The sequence below is a fragment of the Amphiprion ocellaris genome, chromosome 10 (genome assembly GCF_022539595.1).
Source record: "Amphiprion ocellaris isolate individual 3 ecotype Okinawa chromosome 10, ASM2253959v1, whole genome shotgun sequence".
Classification (NCBI taxonomy): Eukaryota; Metazoa; Chordata; class Actinopteri; family Pomacentridae; genus Amphiprion; species Amphiprion ocellaris.
The window spans coordinates 10,936,506-10,961,568 of NC_072775.1; the positions used below are offsets into that span (position 1 = coordinate 10,936,506).

General features: G+C 39.8%; 2 protein-coding genes and 1 long non-coding RNA gene across 7 annotated transcripts; 2 read left to right on the forward strand and 1 right to left on the reverse strand.

Annotated features, from left to right (window-relative positions):
• Positions 1-1,321: 1,321 nt before the first annotated feature.
• On the reverse strand, positions 1,322-16,675 carry mfsd8l2 (major facilitator superfamily domain containing 8-like 2). 4 transcript variants are annotated; one of them, XM_023289662.3, is made up of 12 exons: positions 16,544-16,675; positions 15,170-15,301; positions 14,846-15,031; positions 12,953-13,015; positions 12,735-12,854; positions 12,449-12,528; positions 11,739-12,012; positions 6,037-6,110; positions 5,463-5,676; positions 4,376-4,498; positions 4,028-4,158; positions 1,322-2,178 (listed from the first exon to the last, which is right to left on the reverse strand). In XM_023289662.3, the coding sequence occupies exons 2-12, from the start codon at positions 15,243-15,245 to the stop codon at positions 2,098-2,100; spliced, it is 1,422 nt and encodes a 473-aa protein (XP_023145430.2). In that variant the 5' UTR covers positions 15,246-15,301; positions 16,544-16,675; the 3' UTR covers positions 1,322-2,097. The 4 variants fall into 4 exon arrangements, with proteins under 4 accessions (XP_023145430.2, XP_035812886.2, XP_054870845.1 ...); XM_035956993.2 differs by lacking the exon at positions 16,544-16,675 and adding an exon at positions 15,396-15,595; XM_055014870.1 differs by lacking the exons at positions 4,376-4,498; positions 16,544-16,675 and having other exon boundaries at positions 15,170-15,373.
• Positions 5,675-7,360, forward strand: LOC129349946 (uncharacterized). The gene is made up of 2 exons (XR_008603112.1): positions 5,675-5,814; positions 5,931-7,360. It is a non-coding gene; the product is annotated as an uncharacterized LOC129349946 (long non-coding RNA).
• Positions 16,574-23,817, forward strand: kcnmb3 (potassium calcium-activated channel subfamily M regulatory beta subunit 3). Of its 2 annotated transcripts, none has more exons than XM_035956994.2 (4): positions 16,574-16,824; positions 19,448-19,657; positions 20,714-20,888; positions 21,442-23,817. In XM_035956994.2, exons 1-4 carry the CDS (start codon positions 16,739-16,741, stop codon positions 21,808-21,810), a joined length of 840 nt encoding a protein of 279 aa, XP_035812887.1. In that variant the 5' UTR covers positions 16,574-16,738; the 3' UTR covers positions 21,811-23,817. The 2 variants fall into 2 exon arrangements, with proteins under 2 accessions (XP_035812887.1, XP_023145425.1); XM_023289657.3 differs by having other exon boundaries at positions 16,575-16,824; positions 19,454-19,657.
• The last annotated feature ends 1,246 nt before the right edge of the window (positions 23,818-25,063 follow it).

The window sequence follows — 25,063 nt, forward strand, 5'->3', positions numbered from 1 at the left end:
GTGTATCTTTAAAATTTCATAACTTGTGCGTCCGTGCCTACCTTTGGTATATTTAACATAAAAGCCCGCGGCCTCTGACTTTTCTATTTATGTCTTTGTGGAGTGGGGAGGGTGTTTGGTGCTGCTTCTATAGGCTGTCGCAGAGGCAGAGTTGGAAGATAACTGACTGCGCTCGTCCACGCCGTCTTGTATATGAAAGCAGGCTCATGGAATGTTGTTCATGCATTCGTGATGTCCTTGCTTTGCGTAAATGAATGCCTCACTGCCATACCTTTATCAGACAGTCATATGAGGGCCAAAATACTGAAGAAAAACTCCAATAAAATGGACATAATGTTGTTTTTTTCCCCTGCTTGCACATATGTAGCCTTGTAAAGTGCAGCGTGTTTGCTTCTTGTTGTATTTCTTGATAAAATCTTAATCTGCTACATGCAAAATTGTAGGCACCAAATGCCATAAAGACAGTAGACAGCAGCAATATTTACTCAAAAACTACTCCATAAAGCTAGCTTATGTTAGCTTCCATAAACGCCAGGTCACATCAGAGCGAAAAAGCCCGTAGCAACAAAACCCCTGAGGCTACTGAACCGAGAAAGAGTGCAGTTAATGTCCACAAATTGAACTTGTGCAAGAGGAGGAATGTGTTATACTTTAATTCGATAGTTACTTATTCTGCTTTCCCTTTGACTGATTCGTATTTAGCCATGAATATCTAATGTTGAAGTTTAAAATACAAGTTTTCCTTAGAAATTGCTTAGTGGTTGTATGTATTTAGCTTGTTGTAAAGAAATTTCTTTAAAAACAAGACGCAAGGAATCATGCAGAAAAAAGCGAGCCAGTTCAAAGAGAGTAAATTCAGGCTTGACCTGATTCCTCGCACCCTGTTATCTCCGTTAAAATGTCAAGTACCTGAATATGCTGATCAGGGCATGAAAGTACTTATATATATTATGTCCTTGAGTCCCAGAGATTAGAATTTCCATTTCAGGCAAAAAGCCTCCAGAAAGCCAAACATCACATGCTGAGTGTAGAAAACTGGAAAGGTTACTGAGTCTTATCTGCAATTATGCAAAAACACAGAGACCGGCCAAACCCATGTTCAATGGTACAAAGAGAATCAACAATGCCTTGATGTTGCTTTCAGCCATCCCCTCTCATGCACAGATATGTAGCATGCAGCACATCCTAGAGGAGGATATAGGCAAGAACAGCTGACGGTACACTACACACACCTTGTCACATTTTGAATTATGAATACAGGCAATTAAACTTTAAGTCTTCCCCCATAGTAAAAAGATAGAGATGGCTAATTAACAAGTGCTTTTTAAATTTGTTTTTTAATTCAGGAGCTTCTCATTTGCACAAGTTGTGGAGGAACAGATTCAGATAACAACTTTTTAAATTGCATCCAAGGCTTTTGGATTTGTCTGGGATTATATTTAAGTGTCTAGTTTTACTCCAACACAATAAAAAACGCAGCAACAAATCTATAAAGCTTCTCTCTCTTTGACCCTCCTCTTCTATCAGCTACACTGACATGGAGCTGCTAAGATGTTGACAACTCCACTTCTGCACTCATTGTGTCAACTGTTTCATTTTCAGAGTTTTTTTTGTTGTTGTTTTTTTTACTGGAAGACAGACTAGGCACAAGAAACAAAATTTCAGTACAAGGGTCACATGGAAAAACCTGCTCTCTTATTTTTTTTTGTCAACACCAGGGAATATAAATAGTTCAGTTTAAAAATAATAGCTTTCATCTTCAATTACGCCTCTGAATATTCAACATGAGAGCAATGGTGCCCCCTTGTGTAAAATATAATTAATAGTCTAATAGTTACATGGTAGATTCTAATAACATCTGAAAGCAGAAGAGAAGCTGCAGAGCCCAAAAACACACACAGTTTGGTTTTTTTTTTTTTACCTGTGAAGTGTGATCACCTCTGTGGCAGGTTCTGAGGTCCAGTGTGTGTTTTCAACATTTTTATTCCACACTCATACACTTTCCTCTGCAGTAAACTTGTATTGATTCTCTCAGATGTGAAGGGCATTCCCTCCGTCCGTCTTTAGCCTCGCTTGCTCTTCAGACAGACTGCAGCTCTATCCTCCGCTGTCAGAGCTGTGCTCACACTGCACTGCCCTGGGCTCAGTCAGCCGGTCGTAGGACAGCGCCGTCATAACCTGTGAAAATGTACAGTGTGATATGGCTTTAGAGAATAGAGAGCACCAAGTAATAAGTAGAGGCTATCATAGACATGCTGAGTTAAGGATTTTACTGGCAAGAACACCCTGTGGCTGTTTTTCACTTTAGGTGGATGAAGGAAAAAAAAAGTTTTTTCTTAAGCCACAGCTTTGGATAGTTTAAAATTGAGAAACTATCCACTGCAACATTTCAGCTCTGTCTTTCTGCAACATTAAAACTGAACTAAGAGCTTGAAATGTTGAGAAACAGAAGAGCTAGATGGAAAATTTGATACCACACTTGTGTATGTGCAGCAAATATGCTGACTGCTTAGCTTAGCTTAGCTTAGCTTAGCTTAGCTTAGCATAAAGAATGGAATGAAGGTCAAAGATCTCCAGCTTCTTGCAACATTAAAATTGAACTAAGAGCTTGAAATGTTGAGAAACAGAAGAGCTAGATGGAAAATTTGATACCACACTTGTGTATGTGCAGCAAATATGCTGACTGCTTTGCTTAGCTTAGCTTAGCTTAGCTTAGCTTAGCAAAAAGAATGGAATGAAGGTCAAACAGCTTCAGCTTCATACATTAAAACTGAACTAAGAGCTTGAGATTTTGTGAAATTCAAATGCTAGATAGAAATATTGATACCACACTCATGTATGCGCAGTAAATATGCCGACTGCTTAGCTTAGCTTAGCTTAGCTTAGCATAAAGAATGGAAAGAAGTTCAGACAAGGGGGTTAGGGTTAACAACATCGTCGTACCAGCATCCCAGAAACTTACTAATATTTCATGTCTGCCTTGTTTATTCAAGGTACAATAAACATGTATAAACAGCAACTGCTGTTTTTTATGCAAAATTGATGCTTTTACATTTTTAAACATTATAACATGACATGCTTCAGAGAATAGAGAGCACCAAGTAAGTAGAGGCTATCACAGACATGCTGAGTTAAGGATTTTACTGGCAAGAACACCCTGAGGCTGTTTTCACTTTGGGTGGATGACAAAAAATAATAATAATAATAAAATAAAGCAGTCTTGAAGCCACAGCTTTGGATACTTCTAAAAAGAAACACAGTCCATTATGTTATGTCACGTCCAACTCCCTGGCAGCCTTAAATTAAAGTAAGAGCTTGAGATTTTGGGAAAAACAAGAGTTACTTGACAGGACTGACTCTACACTTGTGTAGGTTATACATAGTAAATATGCAAAATGCATTGCTTAGCTTAGCATCAAGAATGAAAAGAAGGACAAACCGCTAGCCTGACTAAAAGTTTAAAAAAAATCTTCCTACCAGCCATTCTCAAACTCATTAAATTTAGTGTTTTATATCTGCTTTGTTTAATGTATTAAAAAATAAAATGTAAATGTATGCTAAATTGATGCTTTTAGGTGATGATTTTTATTAAATGTTGAACATAAGGTACTTTAGAGATGACAGTAAGCACAAAACTGAGCAGTTTGCACCAGTTTTCAGTCTTTATGCTAAGCTAACCAGTAACATTTATCATACATTTAGCATACAGATGGGCGAGTGGTGTTAATTTTCTTATCTCAACATTTAAATTCAAGTTTTCAGAGGCTTAAATATGGCTGTTTATGTCTATGTTGTTGTTTTGGAGTTGCCTTAAAAATGCAAGATGGCTGTTTTCGCCTCAAGCCGACCAGCTCTTAGACAGCAGCTTCACATTCTCATCTAACTATTGTTTATTACAGTGGGTTTTGTACATAAGTGTGATAACAATGGTAGTGCTTATGCCATGCTGAGCTAAGCTAGGCTCATTTCCCACATCAATTTGAATTCATCATACAGCCAGTCAGTTAAGGCTACTTGCTCTACTTACTGTGATCATCAGGAGGAGAGCGAGCATCATGCCCAGCATTATGTACAAATTATTGGTCAGTCCTCCAGCCCACAAAGGCCCCAAGATGGTGGCCAGGCCCCCGACTGAGCGTCTGACACCTTGGCTGAATCCTTTTGGTGAGGCATCACACACACACACACACACACACACACACAAAAAAGAAGAAATAAATAAATAAAAGCTTTTTCTCTCATCTAGTAAGATTACAATATGGCTTGAAAGTGCAGTATGTGTTTTTTTTGTTTTTTTTTTTACATACACTGAGCAACAATCTGTTGTTTCAATGTGTCGAGCCGTGCAAACAGTGCCAAGGTAAAACGAGCCAACCTTGTGTTTTCTCAGCAGTAACTTTGGAGAAGAGAGACACCTGAGACACGGCCACGAAGGGAAGCCCAAGCAGCTGCAGAAACACTCCGATGATGAAGGCCGACAGCTCCCATCCATAACCACCTGGCAGGGGCGGAAGGATAATATCACGCTATCACCAAATTACAATAGTTTGCTCCTGAATTACATTAAATATGTCATTAACCATTTACTTTACTCTCACAGCAACCCTCTCCTATCTGCACACATGTATTCGGTGGATCTCGTAGTGAATAAATGTGAATATTTTGTTGCTTTTTCTTCCTCATATGTGGCGGTAAACACTCAAACAGTGCGACAGATCATACTTCAGTTACCCAGCCCCTCTTCCATCGGTTTTAAGTTTCTTCCACAAATGGGCTGGCACTAGCGGACATAGCTCTCTCTGAAAATGAAACTACTGCCAAGCTGGCAGCCACTCGATTTTTGTTCTCTGCTGCTTTGCATCATGCACATGTTTGTGTGAATTTGTGCCCACTCAAACTGTTGGATGTTCCCGCGTGAGCTGAAACTCTATAATCTTATGATCAAAATGCAATGTCACCAATTAAGCATGTTTCTTAGTGGCCTAAAATAAAATCACCGTTTTCAGGTATCTGTCTTCTAAGTTTCACGTCTTTGTTGGGTCGTTTTAACTGTAACTGTAACAAATAGCGAACAAATGTCGGTTATGCTTTAACAAATAGCGTTTTTGTGTAATTAGATTAGTGTAATCCTTTTATATGTACCCCGGCACTACCCTGCTCCAGCACCTGTCACTCGCAATCACAGCGATAAACGTGACGAGCTGCAACAGACGCAGGCCAACATGAACATACAGGATCCGGTTTGCCTGTATGATCTCCTGCTGGACTACCAGAGCCTGAGTGATATCATTTACAAGAGCGCATTCAACTCAGCCGCTGTGTAACCCAATAGGCTCCGCTGTGCTCTACACACCAAACACTGGTCGCACGGAGAGGATCTGGCTCGGAGAACGACACAGATCTGAGTCTGCGTGCGCCTTTTGCATGCGTGTGTTGGTGTGTTTTCTCTGGCAGGTTAGCACCTCGCGGGTTGCAGAGGAAGACGAGGCACCAGATACAGGCGGTGCAGCAGATGACCAGGCCCACTGCCAGCACGGCTCGGTCCGCCACCTTGCTGCTCAGCCAGCGCACGAAGAAGAAGCCCAGGATGACCTCCACCCCGCACAGGCTGTACATCAGACTGTTGCCCAGCTCGCCAAAACCAAAGTAGCGCTGCGTCAGAGGAGTCACCATGGTCTGCGGGGTTTTTTTTTTAGAAAGATGCCCACAAGGTCAGTAAGTCAGAGATTCTTATAAGAGCTGAGACAAGCAGCTTCAGTCAACACGCAGATCAAAAGAATGATTCAGTTTTGATCTAAAAATGACATAAACCAGGTAAGTACCGAAGAAGGGCCTCTTCATTTTCTACGTTTCACACACAGAGGCTGATTATTTGCACTTGTTACATCAGTTTTACTTGAGCGATAAGCAATACTTTCTATTTTCTGAAGGTCCTTCCAGGCAAAGCTCGGCTGGATTCAGCGTGGATGAAGTAAAATAGTGTGATGTTGTGAGAAATGTTTGGAAACTCTGGCTGATGGATCTCAACTCGCTCACCTCCAACGCTGTCTGATTGAAGAGAGTGATGAACTGAGCCGTGAGGAGAACGACCACCTCTTCTCTCAGGAACTCTGCAAGAAGAGAAAAAGACGATGAGATACGTATACTGCCAAATAGAAGAAAACCCAACGAGAGAATCGTGAAACAAGTTCAACTGGTACCATTAAATTGAAAGTTTCAATTGGCAAGTGAGGTCAAGATAAAGAAGTTTAAAGAGAAAAGAAAACTTGGACTATCTGAAAGCGATCTTCAGATTGAAGAAGGCAGGCGTGACGAATCCTGGCGGCTTGGACATGCTGATCCTCCAGTCCAATAAGCAGCCTATTTCTTTTGCAAGAGATAACTGTGCATTCTGCTTTTTTTTTTCTTTTGCTTGTGTCCAAAACATGATAAAACGAGAAAAAAACTATATTTTTATAAATTCCAAATTTTGATACCAGCTTTTCCTGGAACAAGAACTCCCTTATGGACTTGGAGAGGAGGAAAAGAGCTGGGCTCGCTGCTAAATTTGGACGTAGATGCCAGATGGCTGGAGGAACGGCTTGATATTGCGTGTGATCTTCTATGGTTCAGCTCTCTCTAGTCAGCATTTGCACGATTCTTTATTTACATGATTTCATTTTTATATACTACTAGTTGTGCCTGTTTGGATACACGCAGCATGAAAAGGCTGTTCTAGGGTACTTATAGGTTGATGTGGGTTTAAAAAGGCCCTGGAGTGATTAGGTATTGCACTGCATAAAGTTGGGAGACCGATTTTTTAAAAATCAATGCAGCAGAGGCTGAGATATCCTGACCTTTAGTCCCTGGTGTGAGTCTACATTATGGCTATATTAGAAGAGCTCGATCCCAGACTTAAAGATGGTGTTCAATCACATCAATGAAAGAAGCTCGCCTGGTGCAGAGGCCAGAAAAAAGTTGAGTAGTCTTTTTCCTGCAGGCCCTGCACACACTCACTTGCTCGGCTCATATGCTATACATGGGAATAAACACTTTCCTGGACTCTGGTAAAGTTTTATGGATATAAAACTATAGATTAAAAAACCTAAAAGCAACACATTTACGTGTTTTGTCTACAGTTTCATTGATTTGAAGAATGGTGGTGCTTTAAGGCCAACTCATGTTTTCCATTTCCATATTTCATGGAGGCAAAGTGTAATATAGAATTTCAGCCCAAAATTTGTGACCACATAGATGTCCGCACTTGCAAGTGACCCGACTGCCAGGAAAACAAATGCTTCTTATGGGAAGCAACAGTACAAGGAGACTCTCCATCATCCACCAATTTATAATTCATCATTAAAGAGTTTTAATTGAAGTAGCTCCTGCCTGACTTTGATTTGTAGATGATTTCCATCGACGGTGCTCAAACACAGTAGAAAGTTTTTAAATCTCCGGAAATCCTGAGCTGTATCCACCCACTATGCTCAACGCCCCTCTGGAGTAGTCGCATGTATTTGATGCTACAGCCCGGTCTGTAGCTAACGTCTATATTCTGCAAAAAGTGCAAAGTCAGAGCCTTTCAGAAACAACCACAGGGGTCCGTGTGTTTTTCTGTGTTCAATATGAACAGCAGGGGATATTTTTTTGTTGTGATGCCAATGAAAAGAGACTGCTGGGAAAAACTGGCACCAACGCTAAGAGAAATTCCCATATGCAGCTCTTTTAAAACAGCCACACTTTAATGTGACTTTATTTTAATACGCTTTTGTCAGAGAAGTGTGAGGAAAGATGCTTTTTGAATTTTATTTTAGGGCAAAGTTACCCAACTTTTTCAGTGATTTTTAATTATTTTTTACTCACAATGGGCTTGTGACTTGTCTATACGAGCAGTTTTTATGTCCAGCTGACCATTCTGAGAATAAAATTAGAATTGTAATAATGACTCCCTCCCCATTTATTCAGATGGGAGCCTGGCCCTGCAGGCTCAAAATAACCACTAAATAGCACTACCAAGATGTCTGCAGAGTGTTTTAAAATAATCCACCAGAGTTAGCTAGCAGCTAATTCGCATCTGTTGTCTCTAGGCTGATACAAAAAAAGAAATGACCACAGAACAAAACAAGAAAAGCGTTCAAGAGAGCGCAGTACTCAGCCAAGGCTCAATCATGTCCGACGGATGAAATCTTTCATAAAAAAAAGACCTGTGTGTTGTACATGTGTACGTTATGTACGGATACCGAATCGCGTGACCTAAATATGTAACAGAATTGATGGGAAACACCCCAACAATTTAATCAGTTGTTCCTTGTATGATTTCCAATGGATAAGTCCCAATAAATCCGAAACGGTCGATTTATGGTAGGATTACAATCATGTGATCGCCAGCAGGCAGCTGATGTAGTTCAGTGTTGTCATAGTTACAATGACTCACAATAATACAGAAATCTTTAACAAATCTGTGGATCCAGACTATAAGCTGCATCACTGCCAAAATCTAATCACTTGCTCCTTGTGTCATTTCTGACCTTCCCTGAAAATTTCACCCAACTCTGTTAGACCGTTTTTGAATAATGTTGCTAACAGACAGACAAACATATGCTGATCATCACATAACTCCACTGCATTCCTTGGTGGAGTGAAAATACACTGCATAAAATAATACTAAACTGAAAAGGGCGTCAGTAAGAGATAATTAATAAAAGGTAATCGTTGATGAATAATTGTGTGCTGACTTCAGCCGAACCTTGAGGCTGGTTTTAAACACTGCTAAGCTTCCTGAATGTCAAATGTTTGAGGGGATGGAATTCCACTTCTTTACTACTTTAACCGAGAAAATAAATTGACCAAAAGCTATTTTTGTGAACCGTGGTATCCATGAGTAGATGCTCTCATCATACCTGTAATGTTGCTGCCTGGATGGGCCAGACATCCTCAGAGAGGAGAGGATGCAAGATTCTGAATAATTTTAAACATCACAGATGTAGCAGAATAATAGAGGAAATCGTGAGACTGAGGAAATTACATTTTTTTAGGTTATTGGAGTGATGGTGATCTTGTGGCTTTTTATCTAGTACTTTTAGGATGTGCTTGTACAGTGAGTGCACAGGATTGAATGTAGTCATACCTGCCTGTGACCATGTTGTAATGCAGTAAGACAGATGAGGAAAACATGAGTACAACAAGCAGACGGAGACAACTGGTGCCATTAACTTTACCATTGCTTGTGACTTCACTGACTTGTTGTTGTGTCTGACACGTTGCTCACTGTAGCTGTTAGTTGGGCTGCGACATGGTCTTTAGCTTGTGCATGAGTAAAAATCCCAGCATCATCAACAAACATCTGGACAGTAACATCTGGACATGCTTGAGGAAGGTCATCAATACATACACTAAATAAAATTGGTCCTCAAATAGACCCTTGAGGAATGTGGAACGCTGTCACCCATTATCATACATTATTCCTGTCATTTCAGTCGGATTCCATCAAGGTCAAGGCTTTGACAGATAAATTTAACTTGGACAGCTTAGAAAGTAAAATGCCATTATTAACTGTGTCAAATGTGTCCTTCAAATCTGAAAACACGGCTTCGACAGCGCCACCTTTATCAAGATAACATCGGATTTGTTCAACAAGAAAACGGTTTGCTGTCGGATGGTGCTTTCAGAAACCAAACTGCAGTGGATGTAAAGTAAATTAACCATCGTTAAAATGAGACACCAGCTGATCACAGATGACCTTTTAAGCAATTTGAGACTATTGGGAGGGTGCTAACAGGTGTTTCATTTTCATCCGATTAAACGACGCTTGTCACTACTGCAGTTATTCAAGAAGGAAAATTAAAGGTTGTTATTGAAAGATTTGTCAAATTAGTCAATGGTTTACATAGTAATACATTATTGTTTTTTTTAAATTACATCAATATCAAAAGCATGATTTGACTTTGACCCTTTTAACCCTGTAAGATCCAAATATAGAAAAAATGAGCAAAACAATTACATATATATATATATATATATATATAGTATTTTTTGCAACACTGGGTTTTACAGGGTTAAGCAATCAAGTGCTTCAATACAGACAATGTAGAATTTGCAGGCTCAAGAATTCTAGACTGAATCTTCAAAACGTGGAAGATTGTAGCTGTTTGCTCTTTGTCTTCTATCGCTTTAGACTGTTCCTTTATTACCCAGTTTGAAAGTAATTTGCCTTCCATCTTTGATATTATGTCAATACTTTTACAGAGTAATTTACTATTTCCCTTAGCCTCATTTATTAGTTTAATAATCAGCTGTGGCCTGCCTCAGTTGCTTTACTGCCTTATTTCTCAAGTCCTGAAATTTTCTTCTGTCACGTGTTAATCCAGATTTAAGAGCAGCCCTCAGTTCAGCCTCTCGGCTTCATTAACCTCCAAAAGGGATCATTTAACCATAGTAACAGATATTTTTATGTGAGTGGGGATTTTTTTTGCAAAATTCTTTCAGTATCACTGGCAATCATAATATTAGATGTTTTTGTGTGTCGTCAGGCAGTTTTAGGGACATTAAAAAAGTCTTTTGCCCTCTTGTCTGTATGAATTTTGCTCTTTGGTGAGTTTGCTTACAATTAAAATCCAGTTATGATCGGACACATCTGTTAACAGATATCAGTAAAAGGTTCAATGAAATCAGACAAAAAACACATTCGGAGGAAGCTCTGTGATGCCCATGCACGTGAATGTGTGTATATTTACTGAAATAGAGTAAAATACAGCAGTTCAGGCCAAATGTAAAGTAGAGAGTTATGTAATTGTCCTTATTTCGAAAACAAAAATCCACACAGATTTTACTTGTGTTCTTTTTTTTCTTGCACCATGACCCCTACCATTTTTAAAAAAAAAAAAAAAGAAAGACTTGATGAAAGAAAGTGAAAGATGTGTCTGATTTTCAAAGGTTCTTCAAACATTCACAAAAAAGGAAAAAAAGAAGTCTGGGAGGATCAATAATTCAAGAGAGCAAGCACCGGGCACACTGTAACAGCTAACACACACTCCTACTGTATTGCGCTACAGCAAACAACCTCCACTTCTGCAGAGTTTCTGCCACTGTAGATTCTCCTCAGAACAAAAAAAAGAATCGATACGAAGAATGTTGGCCACATTAGACATTCTTTCTCCATTTCATCCACAAGTCAACCACAGCAAGCCGGTCAATAAAAGAGGAAGTCTGCTATCCATCCCTTTGCCACATCTTCAAAGAGTGAGAGAATCGATATGAAGGTCTGACACGTGTGCGCACACACACACACACACACACACACACACACACACACAGTCTAAGAAAGTACAGAAAAAGATAATCAATAGCGACACACAATCACTGCTCATATTCTACGTAAACCTACTATGACACTAATGCTATAGGACACCTGACATCATACGCAAACACACATGCTGACATAAAGCACACGCACACACACACATGCCACACACACACACACACACACACACACACACACACACACATCCATGTCAGATCAATACACAAGGAATCTGATCTGACATGCTGCACAAAATTCCTGAGAGAGACCAGGAGAATGGAATATGTATGTGTGTGAGTGTGTATGTGTGGTTGTGTGAATGCAAGAAAATCAATAGAGCAGACAGGAAACATGTGCATTGGCAGTGACACCTCTTCCTACCTGAACCCCACAAACGGGCCAGAGAGGAGAAGCTGACACTCATTGCTCAGGACAGGCAGTCAGAAAGCTGCTCGCTCACCTCTGCTGGCGCTGAAGTTTTTGAAAGGGTTCGAGGCTCCGTTCACAGGCTGCATCTCACACGAGGCCGAGCTCTCCGATCGGTCGGTGCCGAGGGCCCTGTAGGTGTTCACCGGCTCCTCGTCAGACCCCATAAGCGGCGCCTCCTCCCCTTCCCTTTTCATCTCCAGATTCACCGCCCCTGCTGCTCCCTCCTCCGAGCCGATGGGTGGTACATCCCAGTACATAGCCAGGACCGCAAACTGGAGCAGCACCCACAACAGGCACATGAAGATCTGACAGCACGTGGAGAGAAAAAAAAGCACAAATATCCTCAAATATGTGCAAAAAAAGAAAGAATCTTAAGAAGCTATCAGGAGAGGTTTCATTTGTAGAGGAGCAACCTGGCACGCAGAGACTTTCAGAGGGAAATTATGTGGAAAAATGGATGCAGGGATAGAGGAGCTTTGTTACATCTCAGTTAAGCCACATCCGTGCTACAGGTGTTTTATTCAGACGCACTCATGAGATGGAAATAGATCGATACAGGCTGTTACGGGCCGAGTATCGCTGCAGGTGTTTTGTACTCTTCTTACTCAGAGGAGAACAAAAGAAGGAGGAAAAAAAGTACATGCGAGTGCAGAATGTGGAGCGACTATTTCTGAAGATTGTTTCTGTATTCATGAGTCTCTCAGAGAAACCTTAGATTACTGATTATCTGCAAGCTGTTACCCCAGGAGACGTATACTTGTTCACAACAAAGGGCCCCAGTTTGAAATCACACAGCCGCAGGAACAGGTTGAACGCGGGCCCTGGAGAGACAGGAGGAAGTGCTTTAAAGATGAGATAAATGGAGGCTGTATGGTAGACAGCAGCCTGCACCTTAGTGATTTTACTGAACGTCTTCCTGTCCTGGCAGCTGAAACTGAACATCAAATGCTGTTCAGAGTCTGATTTTTGTCGGAAGATAGAGGGAATGGAGGGACACGTGTGATTTTAGTGAAAAGGTGAAACTGACCAATGAGGAGGCCGGCTTGCCGAGCGGCCATGATGGCGGCAAAGATACCGGCGCGCTCCTCTGGCCGAGTGCTCCGGGTCAGGAAACCGAAGATGGAGGAGCCTGCTCCTGCACCGATACCTGAGAGGAAAGCATCTGTCAACCAGCAGAAAGCTCACACGTGTTGGATACCGTACACGTGTTGGGTGTTAACTACTTCATGCCTGTGTGAGCGTCACCTGCCACGAGACGACTGCACAGCAACAGCCACTTTGAATATCCAACAAAATACATGAAGTTACCTGAGGACAAACAGAAAAGAAAATCATGCTTCCGAACCAAAATGCAACTAAGAAATTCTTGGCTTGTTTTTGACTGTTAAGTTCTCTGCATTTGGTGTTCAGTTTAATTAATTTATTCAGTCCCTAACTGTTTTTTTTAACCACATTATATAGATTCACTGCTGTCTTTTATTATAGGCCCTTACCTAACACACTTAAACGATTGGATTACATGGCAGGTGCCGGCTGTTTGTACTGACACTGGATATCCAGTTCACTCACTGTGCACCTTCAACCTGCAATAACACGCAGGAAAACAACTTTTATCCTTTTTATTTATATTTCATTTTTATCCTAAGGGTAATCATAGCTTTACTTTTATCTTATTTTACCTCCAGCTATCCTTCTTTCAGTAGATTTACCTTTTCTGAAGTCTTATTTGCTCTGTTTATTCATAATAATTTTATTATTTTAATAATTTTAACATTTTTTGTTATTTTTATTGGTAATTTTATTTAATTATTTAACTTGCATGCCAACATCTTTTCTGTGTATGTGTATCTTTATTTGTTTTTAATCAATTGCTTGTAGTTTTTGTTTCTCTTTTACATGACATATTTTGTGTTTCTAAGCCATCATGAGATTTATTATTTTTATCATTATTAGTAGTAGTAGTATCATGATGATAATGATGATGATTATTAGTAATATTATTTGTTATGAAAAGTTGTGTCAAACATGCTAATGACTTTCCAATCTACTTACTGCTAATTAGCGAATGCCAACATCCTTGCTTCATCATATTTAGTAACTTTAGCTAGTTCATACTGCCAGTGCAAGTATATTAGAATCATAAACTGTAAATAAAAGATGGTAATAGTCTCCAAATCTGAAGAGTTAAGCCACTTCTGTCTGACAGCCAGCAGGTGGCGACTCCTCTGGTTGCAAAATAGTTCTGATTGTACGGAAGTCCAAGATAAAATGATCCTACTTCTCACTTGATATATTACCCCAGGAAACATATATCTAATGAGTTTATGGTCTCAATCACTGGTTTCAAGACTTTCTGAATACAACTTGGTGTTCATTTTGTAAATTATGGTCCCATTTAGACTAAAATAGATAATAAAACAGGTTATGCTTAGTGGAAAGAACAAGATAGTAGCCCTCAAATTAATGGGTAACATCCATCTTGTATGTAATGTCTGTGGTTTGGATGCTAATATTAGCTTTTATCGAGTATGTAGATACAGATGGCACTGCTTATTGGCTCAGTTGTCTACTTTTTTGCAGCATTTTTAAAAAGGCGACTCAGCATCATATCTAAACACAATGAAGTCACATTACTCTAATATATCAGATCTAATCAAATAAAGTTGATTTATTTATATAGCATGTTTTAAAACAACCGGAGTTGACCAAAGTGCTAAATATGTTATGACAGTCAACAAAAGCAGGAGTAAGAATTAAAATTGCAAAACAAAAACAAGACAAAACAGTACAACAAACATAAAATACTAAAATATTAAGACTAGCACTTTTCTTAACAGTGTTAGAAAGTGCTTTGCAAAAGGAGGACGAGTAAAACACAATAACAGTAAACAATGATTTTAAAAAAAGACATTAAATAGATAAGTACATCAAAATTCACATGAAATTTTACACACAAAATGACCTGTGACCTGAATTTTTTTTGTTTTTATTTTGCCATCTTACACACTTCTAGCTTCAAACTTCTCTGTGCAGCTTGCAGTGTAAACAATTAGAGTTTTGACACCAAATAGGACCAAGAGAGTTTCACACTGTCTAAATGTGATCCGGTCATGAGCTTTGTCTTGTGCTTTGACTCACCAGCAATCTCAAAAACATTTGAGAAAAGGATGATGGACTTTGTAGTTTTGCTCCGATCTGACCAGAGTCCAAAAATGGGGCCTGTTAGGAGCCCACTCAGACTGAAGGCAGACAGGCCCAGACCCAGGAAGTAAGGTGGGGCCTCTAGAATCTGCAGGTACTTCCATATTGTTGGCAGAATGACAGCTGAGCCGACGACGGAGGAGCGAGGGAAGGAAAAGGAGGCAGACGTGTAAATGACAAGCTTCATTTACTCTCAGCAAATGTATTGAAATTAAATCAGATGCTTAATCAGCTGTGATGCGCGCTCTAGAATGAACTTACCGTATTCTATGCCGCTCAGCATAAATATCAGCCCGATGGTGAAAAACGTTAAATTCCTCTTCTGGTGGTCATCCATTGGTGCTCAGGAACTTGCAGCTTTTTATACACCAACCTCTGTCTGTGCATGTTGCTCTGAAATGTTGTTCAGAAGCATAATTAGATAACAAGAGACACCATGTGTCCACTTACAACTGCTGGGCCGGATAATCGGAGGAATCCATCGCACCATTGGAGAAGGTCATTTTAGAACGTCTTGGAAACAGATCAGAAAGATGGTGTGAAGCCTGAAACTCATCGAGTCAGCACCAGAAACTAAACAGCTCCAGTTGAAATGATTGCAGCCGTCCGATCCCATTAGGCATTTATGTTAAAGATGAAATTCTGTTTGAGTCACGGCTGTAGTGCGCCGTCATGCTGCGAGCCTCACGGTCAAGGCAATGTCTCAGGTTACCAGGTGAGGTAAAGTACCCGGAGCTTTATACATTTTTAATCTTGTTTTCTTCAGTTTCATCAAAAGCACTTGATTCTCTGCAAACTCCGTGAAGAAATGTGTCAAGCCTCTCCGCTCTGCAGGTTGTAGATATGAATAACTTTGTGAGTTCTTCATAACAGGTCACACATATAATAAATCACACAGCTATAGCCATAAAAATAAATGAAACAGATGTGATAAACAAGCATCATATTTCCCAGAATATGGAGCTTTAACACCAGAGTGTGTGATAAAGGGAAATATTCAAATTAATACTCAACTGTATTCAATACTGAATAAATTAGGTATGGCAGTGCTGTCTGTTCTGTTGAACGGTTGCTCTGTTTTCAAGCTGCTGCCGTGTTCCTGGCCTTGGGCTTGTTATATTAAACAGAACTGTCACTAAGATAATACCTCCATATGTTTTTCAGCAACCCATGAATAATACAAGGCGTTTCGATTGTTTGAATAACACATATAAACTTGCTTGCACTCACACCACAGACAGTGTTTGGACCAACTGAGAGGTTTTGAGCTCAACGGGCTGAAGGGGGAATGAAAAGTCGCAGGACTCATGTTTTTGGGTCAGTATCTCTTCTATATGTGTGTATAGTTGTGTGTACAGATGGTTGGTTTGGTATACAATTGCCACTTTATGTCATTTTCTCTGGTTTTAAAATGATTTCATCGAGAATACGTGGGCAATAAAGTGTCACTGTGCAGCTTCACTCTGTGCAAGAAGTTAATAATCAAGAAGGGATTCACTCAGCTCAGCTTTTCCATGACAAACATCTGCAGCTGAGCGTACGGGCCCACTGAGAGGCCATTAGCATCCTACCTGCCTTACCTGTGGTGGTTTCTATAGAAACACACTTGAGGGTGGAAGGTGTTGTAACACTCACCTTTGAGCCTTGGTAAACAACAGGAAGTTCCCTGGTGGATAAAGCACAGTCTGGTCACTGCACTGGAGCCTGCTGGAGACACGATGGTGATCAGCTGTCGGCAGAAGGACATTTGACTTTCAGACAGAGGAGAGCTTGTTAGGGGGATATACTGTACATACTTGGAGCTGGGAGGTGGCTGGCAGAGGAGTGGGCATGTTCTTGAACACAGCTTCTCCCCGGAGATCGTTCAACATCCCCATTAACATCAACCTGCATGGGGCTCGCAGGCGGCAGACACGGTAAGAGCAGATGATCGACTGAGCCAGGCAGCAGGACTTTGGAAAACACTGCTGGGAGTTCATTATGACAGAAAAAAAAGTGCTGAATTTAAACACAGCAGCACATTATACACACTGTAGGTGCTCACTGGGGCTGTATTAAAAATGCATGTTACGATATGCAAAGTTGTATTGACTAAAATACATTAATTCTGCATTCCACCGGTCCTGCACATGAAGACTATTAGCATGTGAAACTGCTGTGTGTTTTCTCAGCTCTGGAGAAGGACAATAACCCTAATGATGTCATCAGGGTTGTTGCTTTAAAGGTGCCTCATGGAGGTTTTCTCCACCAGTGGTGTGATCGGGTCAATATATCATTGTGGGACTTCTTGTAACATAGTTGACAGGCATCATAGTTGACATTTTTGCTGTTTTCAGGCCTAAAATCAACATGGCCGCCTAAAACCAAACACCACATGGCATTTTTACACAAAGATTCTTCTAAATATTATATATACAACTGAGTTAAATTGAAATTGAAAGTTATTTATAAAGATATTGTAGTAAACCTGATGACGTGCGACAAATCCACACTTGACTCACACACTACTTTATATTAAACAACTCAAAGACTTGGAGTCTTACCAGTCTTTTCTTCAGGAGGAAATGACATCATGTGGAGCAGGTCATGTGATCTGGAATTAACACACTTCCTTGAGAGGTGTTTTTGTAACGGGTATCTTAGTTGAAAGTGATTTCTCGGACAAAGATACAATTTGTTATTTTCCACATAAAATTCAATATATTGCCAAAAAAGAAATATGTGTCATGATTATCTCAACTTAATGAAAAGAACACAATCAAAGCTATTTTTGAATAAGCTCATTTTATTATTGTTTAGCTAATTAGAAGGTGGTTGTTATTAAATTCATGGAATTTGTAAAGACATGATCATAGTGAACATAAAAAACTTTTTTTTTTTTTAAAAATAAAAATGTATGCAAGATATATCCCATGGACTTCAAAAGTCTGACCCAATCTCAGTTTGAGTGGGTTTGGTTTGGTTGGTACATGAAAGCACATGTTGATGGCAGGACACAAAATTGGCCAGTTTCAATGGTTATAGAAAAGGGGAAAGAAATGAAAAGAAGCATCAACATGGCCGTTAAGCAGGGGATTGGATTACAACAATGCACAACTTGAAAGTATACAGAAATATAATTTTAAAAAAGACTACATTCAAGCCAAGTCAAGCTATCAGGATTTGTACAGAACATTTAAAAATATAGCTGTTAAGCTAGTCCTCTCTAAGTCACAAATTTACAGAACACATCTGAATATTTAGGGAAAGACCCTGTAGTACTATGCACTGTTTTATCCTCTGTAGGGTCCTTGCAGCATGAGAAAAAATATACATTTACCAGACCAAGTTAAACATTCAGGTTAAGTCTCCACAATATTACTGTATTTATCTGACTGGCTTACAAAATTACAGTTAAGACCCGACAAAATTATACATAGAAAACCCAATAAATTCAAAGATTTGCTATGAGTAGCATATAACACTTTCCTTTCAACATTAAGAGACCTTCAGCAGAACCAGGTCAGGGAGGGTGGACATCTGCCTTGACTGGTTTGGGTGAGGACGAAAGGGAAAGAATACAAGAGCAGAAACAAATGGACAACAAGCAAGGGAGTATAGACAGTGCAGAGATGTACAGAGAGAGAGGACTGACAGAACAACGCAGACCCTACAGCAGAGAAGACATGGTTGCAATAGTGCAATATAAATGCATGAAGTGGCAAGAATAACAGAAAACCAAGTATGTACGCATGTAAATACAACCATAACAACCATATGAACAGGATTTCTGAGGTAAAGCTCTCTGGCTGTTTAAAAAAAGTGGTACAGCTAGAAAAGCAAAAGACTTAGAGAGAAAACTGAGTGAAATGAGGCAAACAATCGATACAAAACAGCAGGGTGATAAAGGAAACTAAGAGTGGACGTGACTGAGGCAACTTCAAGAAGAATTAAAATAAAGGAATAAAGACGAACCTTGAACTTTGATTTAAAACCGCCAATGGTAGAACAGTAATACGATGTGAAACAGGAGTCTAAAAGTCTGTAACATGAACTGGGGAGTTTAAAAGTCATTTGCAGGCTTAGTTCAGTGAAAAATGCATTATGTATTGGATTATTGGAAAATGCAGGACCCATGTTTTTGTAGCTGCTCTTACAATAACTAAAGGTCAAGCTCTCTTGGCCTCTGCTGCATTAATTTAATTGTTCTCTTTAGAGTGGAGATGCTGGTTTATTCATCAGTCAGTTGGTCAAACATCAGCGTAGTTGTCAATGTGAGCTTGTTAGCATGCTGACATTAGAACTGAGCTAAAACCCCCTGCTGTGCTAGCATGCCTCCATTTCCAAAGGAGCACTAACTTGTTTTTAAATCAAAAATCTCCGTAAATCCGCTCAGATGCTTTTTGTTATTCAGTTAAGTCAAGCAATAATGTAGTTGGAGAGAATATAAAATGAATCAATGCAGTTTATCACTTTGAAAAACAAGTCACTGCCGGATTGAACTGCTGCACCCCTGCTGTCCATTCATGTATTTATGGTATTTATGTGTGGTTATGTGAGTCACAGGGAGTTCTTCCATGCAGCTGTAGCTCAGGAACATGAGGGCAGCCGAGGAGCCGATGGACGAGGAGGACAGGGAGCTCGGACTCAGATGCCGGTGTCGAGTGTTGGGGAGGACCGAGCCATCCTGCTGGGCTTCACCATGATGGCCTTCTCAGCGCTCATGTTCTTTGTGGTCGGCATCACGACAGTCAAACCCTACGTTAACAGGTACACTATCTGTCTGAGGATACTGCGTGGAAGTCATATGATAGACAGCACTGCAACTTAAATTGATCATTTTATTACTCTGCTGAGGAACGTGGCTTTCCATTCCATTTCCATTCCAGCTGACATCTAAAGGGGCTAGTATTTTTCCTGACACAAAGTTTAACTGAACTCTGACTCCATTTTATAATTCCTGACATGTTCATAAACAAGAAAATATATGATTACCATCGGTAAAACAACAATCTCTAAACAATATTTGATTTAACTTTTCTCTTTTCCTGGCAGTCTCATTTTTGTCTCAGCATGAAAACAGTTCCCTTCATTCCATCTAATAACATGAGACATCGTTAGAAAGGCCAGTATGTCCTCTACTTAGCACATCAGGATTTAGTAGGGTAGCTCAATTTAATTAGCAAATATAGATCAAAAACAAATTACAGAGGACATAAATGAATAGGCCAGGTCTCAGGAGGATATGTAGCCCTGTGGTAGACTGGTGACCTGTCCAGGGTGTCCCCTGCCTTCACCCTGAGTCAGCTGGGTTAGACTCTAGCCCCCCTGCTACCCTCACGAGGATTAAACTGTGTATAGATAATGGATGGTTTTTGATTCAGTCTCTTTTATAACTTCCACAGCACTGGACAATGAAACAGCAAACCTGAAGTTGCTGAGCAGGTGTAATGTTTACCATCTACACCATCTTCATTTGAATGTTAATGGTAATAATCGACACATACCATTGATTGGAATGTCCCACATTTGCACCAAGAGTTTCAGTGAATCACTAAAATTATTGGGCACCATCGGTGCCTGTGCAAAATCGGATGTCACGCCATCCTACTGACTCAAGACTCAAAATTTAAGACCTTTACTTATCACAAGCACAATTACACATAGTATAATGCGCAGTGAAATGTATTGTGCACCTGTTCCAGACCGAAGCAATAAGAATAATGTTTAGCTGCAGTGTTTCAATTAGTGCCATCGCTGTGAGTTTGCCTGCTGGAAGATGAGGTCGGACCTCTCTGACTTCTCCACCTGGCGTTTGTCTTGCAGCGACTGGGATCAGGAGGTGAGCTGTGTGCTGCAGCAGACCGAGCTGCCGGAGGAGTGGGTGGACTGCAGAGGTGTGAGCACAGTGCCCTGCCTCAGGGTCACAGTCAACCTCACAGGCTCCAATCAGGAGGCCTTTCTGCACTTTGACGAGGAATCGGTTCTCCTCGCAGCCGAGGTAGGAAGTTATGGAGGTAGATTCCAGCTTGTGTGAATTAATAGAGCTGTATGTTTGGATCAGCTTTAGAGCAGGTGTGTGTGGCCTCTGACTTCGTGTCCAGGTCCCACCACTCACATGTGTGACTGCTGGGTTTAAATAGGACTTAATGCTACTCCTCAGGACTCTCAGTAATCTCAGTTTTATATTAGACATATAAGTAGGAACTTGAGAAAGCAGTCGAGGCAAATAACTGCTCCGAACTACCTGACAGGATGAAATAGCAGCAGTACCCTAATTCCTCGGCTCTTGTGAATAAGCCAGCAGATATTATTAGGCAATGCTCTCACACTGCACTTCTGCTCCATTCAGAGAGATTGTATCAAATATTCTTTCAGTGCCATTACAGCAAATTGAAGCGAGAAAATGTTCTTTTTTTTTAACAGACAAAAAACAGAATCCAAAAAAAGGCCCTTGCAGTCGGCCTCGCTGATTGCAATCAGTGCTGCCGACGGCAACAAGCAGGTCACTTGATAAAAAGAATTACACTCGAATCTTGTCTTTTCCCTCCCAGTGTTTCTACATACCCAAATGTCAAATGGACAGAAAAGCGCTGCAGGATGAAGTCCAGAGGGTGAAGAGCAGCTTGGACAGTCAGCTGGGCAGCACCTCGTCGTGCTTCATCGACCACAGCAGACACCCCGAGCACGTCATCCTGAGCAGGAAGTACACTCTGAGGAAGGCGCTGCTGGCTCTGCTGTGGCCTTGTCTGATGCTGGGCGGCGGAGCTCTGCTGGTGGGACTGGTGAAGCTGACACAGTGCTTGGCTCATCTGTCCTCTGAGGTGCGCAGTGAGACTACAGGAGCCAGGATGACTTCAAGATGCACTCAGGGAAAACTGTACAGACTCCTCCGTAGATCCAGCATGCAGTCTCCTACGTGACACAGCCGGTGTTTGTGCAGCGATACGCCAAATATACCATATTTAATTACTAGGGCTGGTTTGTATAAAGTTGTTCTGAAGTGTCAGAGTCCCAGAATTTCATAACTTCAGTCTAATTCTAAAGAATGAGTGCCATGCAGTGCCTTTCCTGTTGGTTAACATTACCAACAAGTTCTAAAATTTGAATCTTCTTTTCAAAGAACATCATAAAGATTATGAAGGGCAGAAGAATTAAATAAGTAAATCACATTTATTTCAGACGTTTGGAGAATTCTTTTTTTAAAAAGAAATTTTTTGGTTGTAATTCTGGGCCAAGAACACTTCTTAATAAATAGCAGTGTCTCCTGTCACTTTAGTCGACTAACATTTTAGGGATATTTGTCATTACTACACTCAAAATTCAGGTCCCACCTAATTAAATGCATGGTTTCAAAATAAAAGCTCTGATTTAATGATTTAGAAAAACCCTTTAAGTTGCAAACATTGTTTTGATGAGTTGTGCTGACAACGTTGGGAATTATAACAGCTTAACATTTTGTGTGGTTTAAAATTTGACATTTTTGCATTCACTAATTTAAAGCTAATTTTTTTTTATTAAGTCTAAACGGTTTTTTTTTTTTTTAGCTGTAACATACAGAGGACATTTTGAGGATTATGTCACATGATAACAAAGGAAGAATAGTCTCAAACCAACAATCAGCATTTGTCTGAGATGGAAAATTTTTATGAAACACTCCTATTATGTCACATATTAGCAAAACTAGAATGTTTTTGCCCATAATATTCTGAGGTAACACATTATGAAATGTTTTTTGACAAAATATTTTCACACAGTGTTGCCTGATAACAAAGGAAGCCCATTCTCATTGCAACATTTGGTTTTAAGACTATTAGGGCATAATGATTTAAAATGGCATCACCAGATATTTATAGAATGCTGTCCTGCCTTTAAGAATAACATTTTAAATTAAAATAAAAAAAATTACTAGAACTTTGTAGAACTTTCTCAAAACATTTTAAAACCAATGCTTTTAGGATTCCATGATTTCTCTTCTGTCTGTTTCAGTCACATGATCCACACAGGAGTTAGTACTTGAATGCATAACTATTGTTTTTGATGACTGCAGCCATACATCTTGGCTGCTCTCCACCAGCTTCTGACATTGTTCTACTGTCACAGCAGCCCATTCCTGTTGCACTAATTCAAACAAATTTGCTTTGTTTTTGGGCTTGTGGTTCTCCATTTTGTGTTTGATGATTGTCTTGTTGGAAAATCCAGTCATTGGAGGCAGAAAAGAGTTTTCCAGCTGATGGAAGAAGACTGTTTTCAAGAGTAGCCCTGTACATGACCTGGTTCATTGGCCCTTCACACAATTGCATTTGCCCTGTTCAACCCAGACTGAAACAACCCCAGATCATCACTGATCCACCCCCATGTTTTACTGTAGGGGCAAGACAGTCTGGTTTGTAGGTTTCTCCAGGCTTCCTTCTAACCAGTAAATTGGCTGGAACTTATTGAAAACTGGATTCATCACTGAAGAGAACCTTAGCCCAATCATCAACAGTCCAATCCTTGTGATCCCCAGTAAAGACTAACTGGGTTTTCCTCTGCCTTTCATTGATGAAGAACTTCTGTGCCCTGTGTGACTTCAGACCATTCTTCAAGAAGTCAGTTTTGAACTGTCCTTGCCAAACAAGTCACATTTCTCCACAGTGCCCACTCATTTTTAAGGTCCCTGGAGGTCTGACAACAATTCCTGGCACAGGAACACATGAGTACATGGTCATCTGGTGGGGTAGAAACAAAGCCTTTATCAGCCTTTACCAGTAATCATTGTTTATGTTTTTTTTCTGGAGTCCAGTTTCAGATGACCTGCAGGTGTTAATAGTAGAAGCACAGCAGCAGAGGACTCAAGTATTCATAACAGGCTGCTAGAGGGATACAAGGTGTGTCACATTACCTACAAATCACAAAGCTCAGATGATTAAATTCATAATGGAAAAGACTAGGCTGTTTGTGCCTCTCATGTTTAAGCCTACATTCAATATCTTGTTGTTCAGCTACTGAACACTCCATGTTCACAGCGAGTCTCTGACTGTGTCTGTCTGCTGTTTAGTGCTGAGCAGGTAGTGAATTTTTAGAGCTTTCTGTCTGAAAACAGTTTGCCTGCTGTGACCAAAAACAGGCATGGTGAGGGAGGAGAGAGTGAACTAAAACAGTGAAGCTACTGTCAGGCCTGTGTATAGTCAGTATAGTCGAAGCAAACTGTTCATTTTTAATCATGCACGTACACTGATCGGACACAACATTAAAACCACGAGTCTAGGTTCCCCTCAGTCCTGCTAAAACAGGTCTTTTTTCTGGCTCTTGGTCGTGTTCCTCGAACCGATTCTGAGCATTTTTTGCCGTATGGTAGAGCATGGCAGGAGTGCAGCTGCCATGAGGACGTGTGTTTGGTTAGAACAATATTTCTCAGTGGGTGTCAAAGTAGCATCCAGATGAATGCAGGACCCAAGGTTTCTTAGCAGAACATTGCATTGTGGACGATTAAGGGTTTTAATATTGCAGTTGATCAGTGTAATACAAAAACAATCTAATAGTCTTCCCTTTAACTTAAAAATAATACAATATTAATGTGTGATTACTAACGTAAAGTGGCAACAGCCAACCAGTGTCCTCCCCTCCTCTTGGGTCCTTCTGGATTTTGTTCTGTTTCTACTGTTGTTAATTTCCCTTTTACTTCTTTTAACCCTGCAAAACCCACTGTTGCAAAAATACATCAGTTTTATTTTTATATATATATATATATATATATATATATATATATATATATATATATATAAAAGCAGCAGATAGATAGATCTATACTCAATTAAAAAAAATAAATATATATATATATATATATATATATATATATATATATATATATATATATATATATATATATATACATATATATGTTACTTATATCTAAATACATCTAGATTATTTGCAATATTTTTCTATATTTGGGTTTTACAGATAATATATATCTATATCTATATCTATATCTATCTATATATCTACATATATCTATATATCTATATCTCTCTCTCTCTCTCTCTCTCTATATATATATATATATATATATATATATATATATATATACATATATATATATACACACACATACATACATATACACATATACATATATATACATATATGTATATACATATATTTACATTTTTTATTTTTACAATTTTTTTTCGG

What these genes read in the sequence shown, in the direction of transcription:
- mfsd8l2 (XM_023289662.3), bottom strand. Translation starts at nt 15,245, where the DNA reads ATGGATGACCACCAGAAGAGGAATTTAACGTTTTTCACCATCGGGCTG. An exon ending in GTGCAGTCGTCTCGTGGCAG is followed by an intron (nt 12,855 to 12,952) that starts GTGACGCTCACA and finishes CTTTCCTCTCAG; the next exon opens with GTATCGGTGCAGGAGCAGGC. An exon ending in ACAAGTATACGTCTCCTGGG is followed by an intron (nt 12,013 to 12,448) that starts GTAACAGCTTGC and finishes ACGTGCTGTCAG; the next exon opens with ATCTTCATGTGCCTGTTGTG.
- kcnmb3 (XM_035956994.2), top strand. Translation starts at nt 16,739, where the DNA reads ATGTTCTTGAACACAGCTTCTCCCCGGAGATCGTTCAACATCCCCATT. An exon ending in GTCAAACCCTACGTTAACAG is followed by an intron (nt 19,658 to 20,713) that starts GTACACTATCTG and finishes TTTGTCTTGCAG; the next exon opens with CGACTGGGATCAGGAGGTGA. An exon ending in CGGTTCTCCTCGCAGCCGAG is followed by an intron (nt 20,889 to 21,441) that starts GTAGGAAGTTAT and finishes TTTCCCTCCCAG; the next exon opens with TGTTTCTACATACCCAAATG.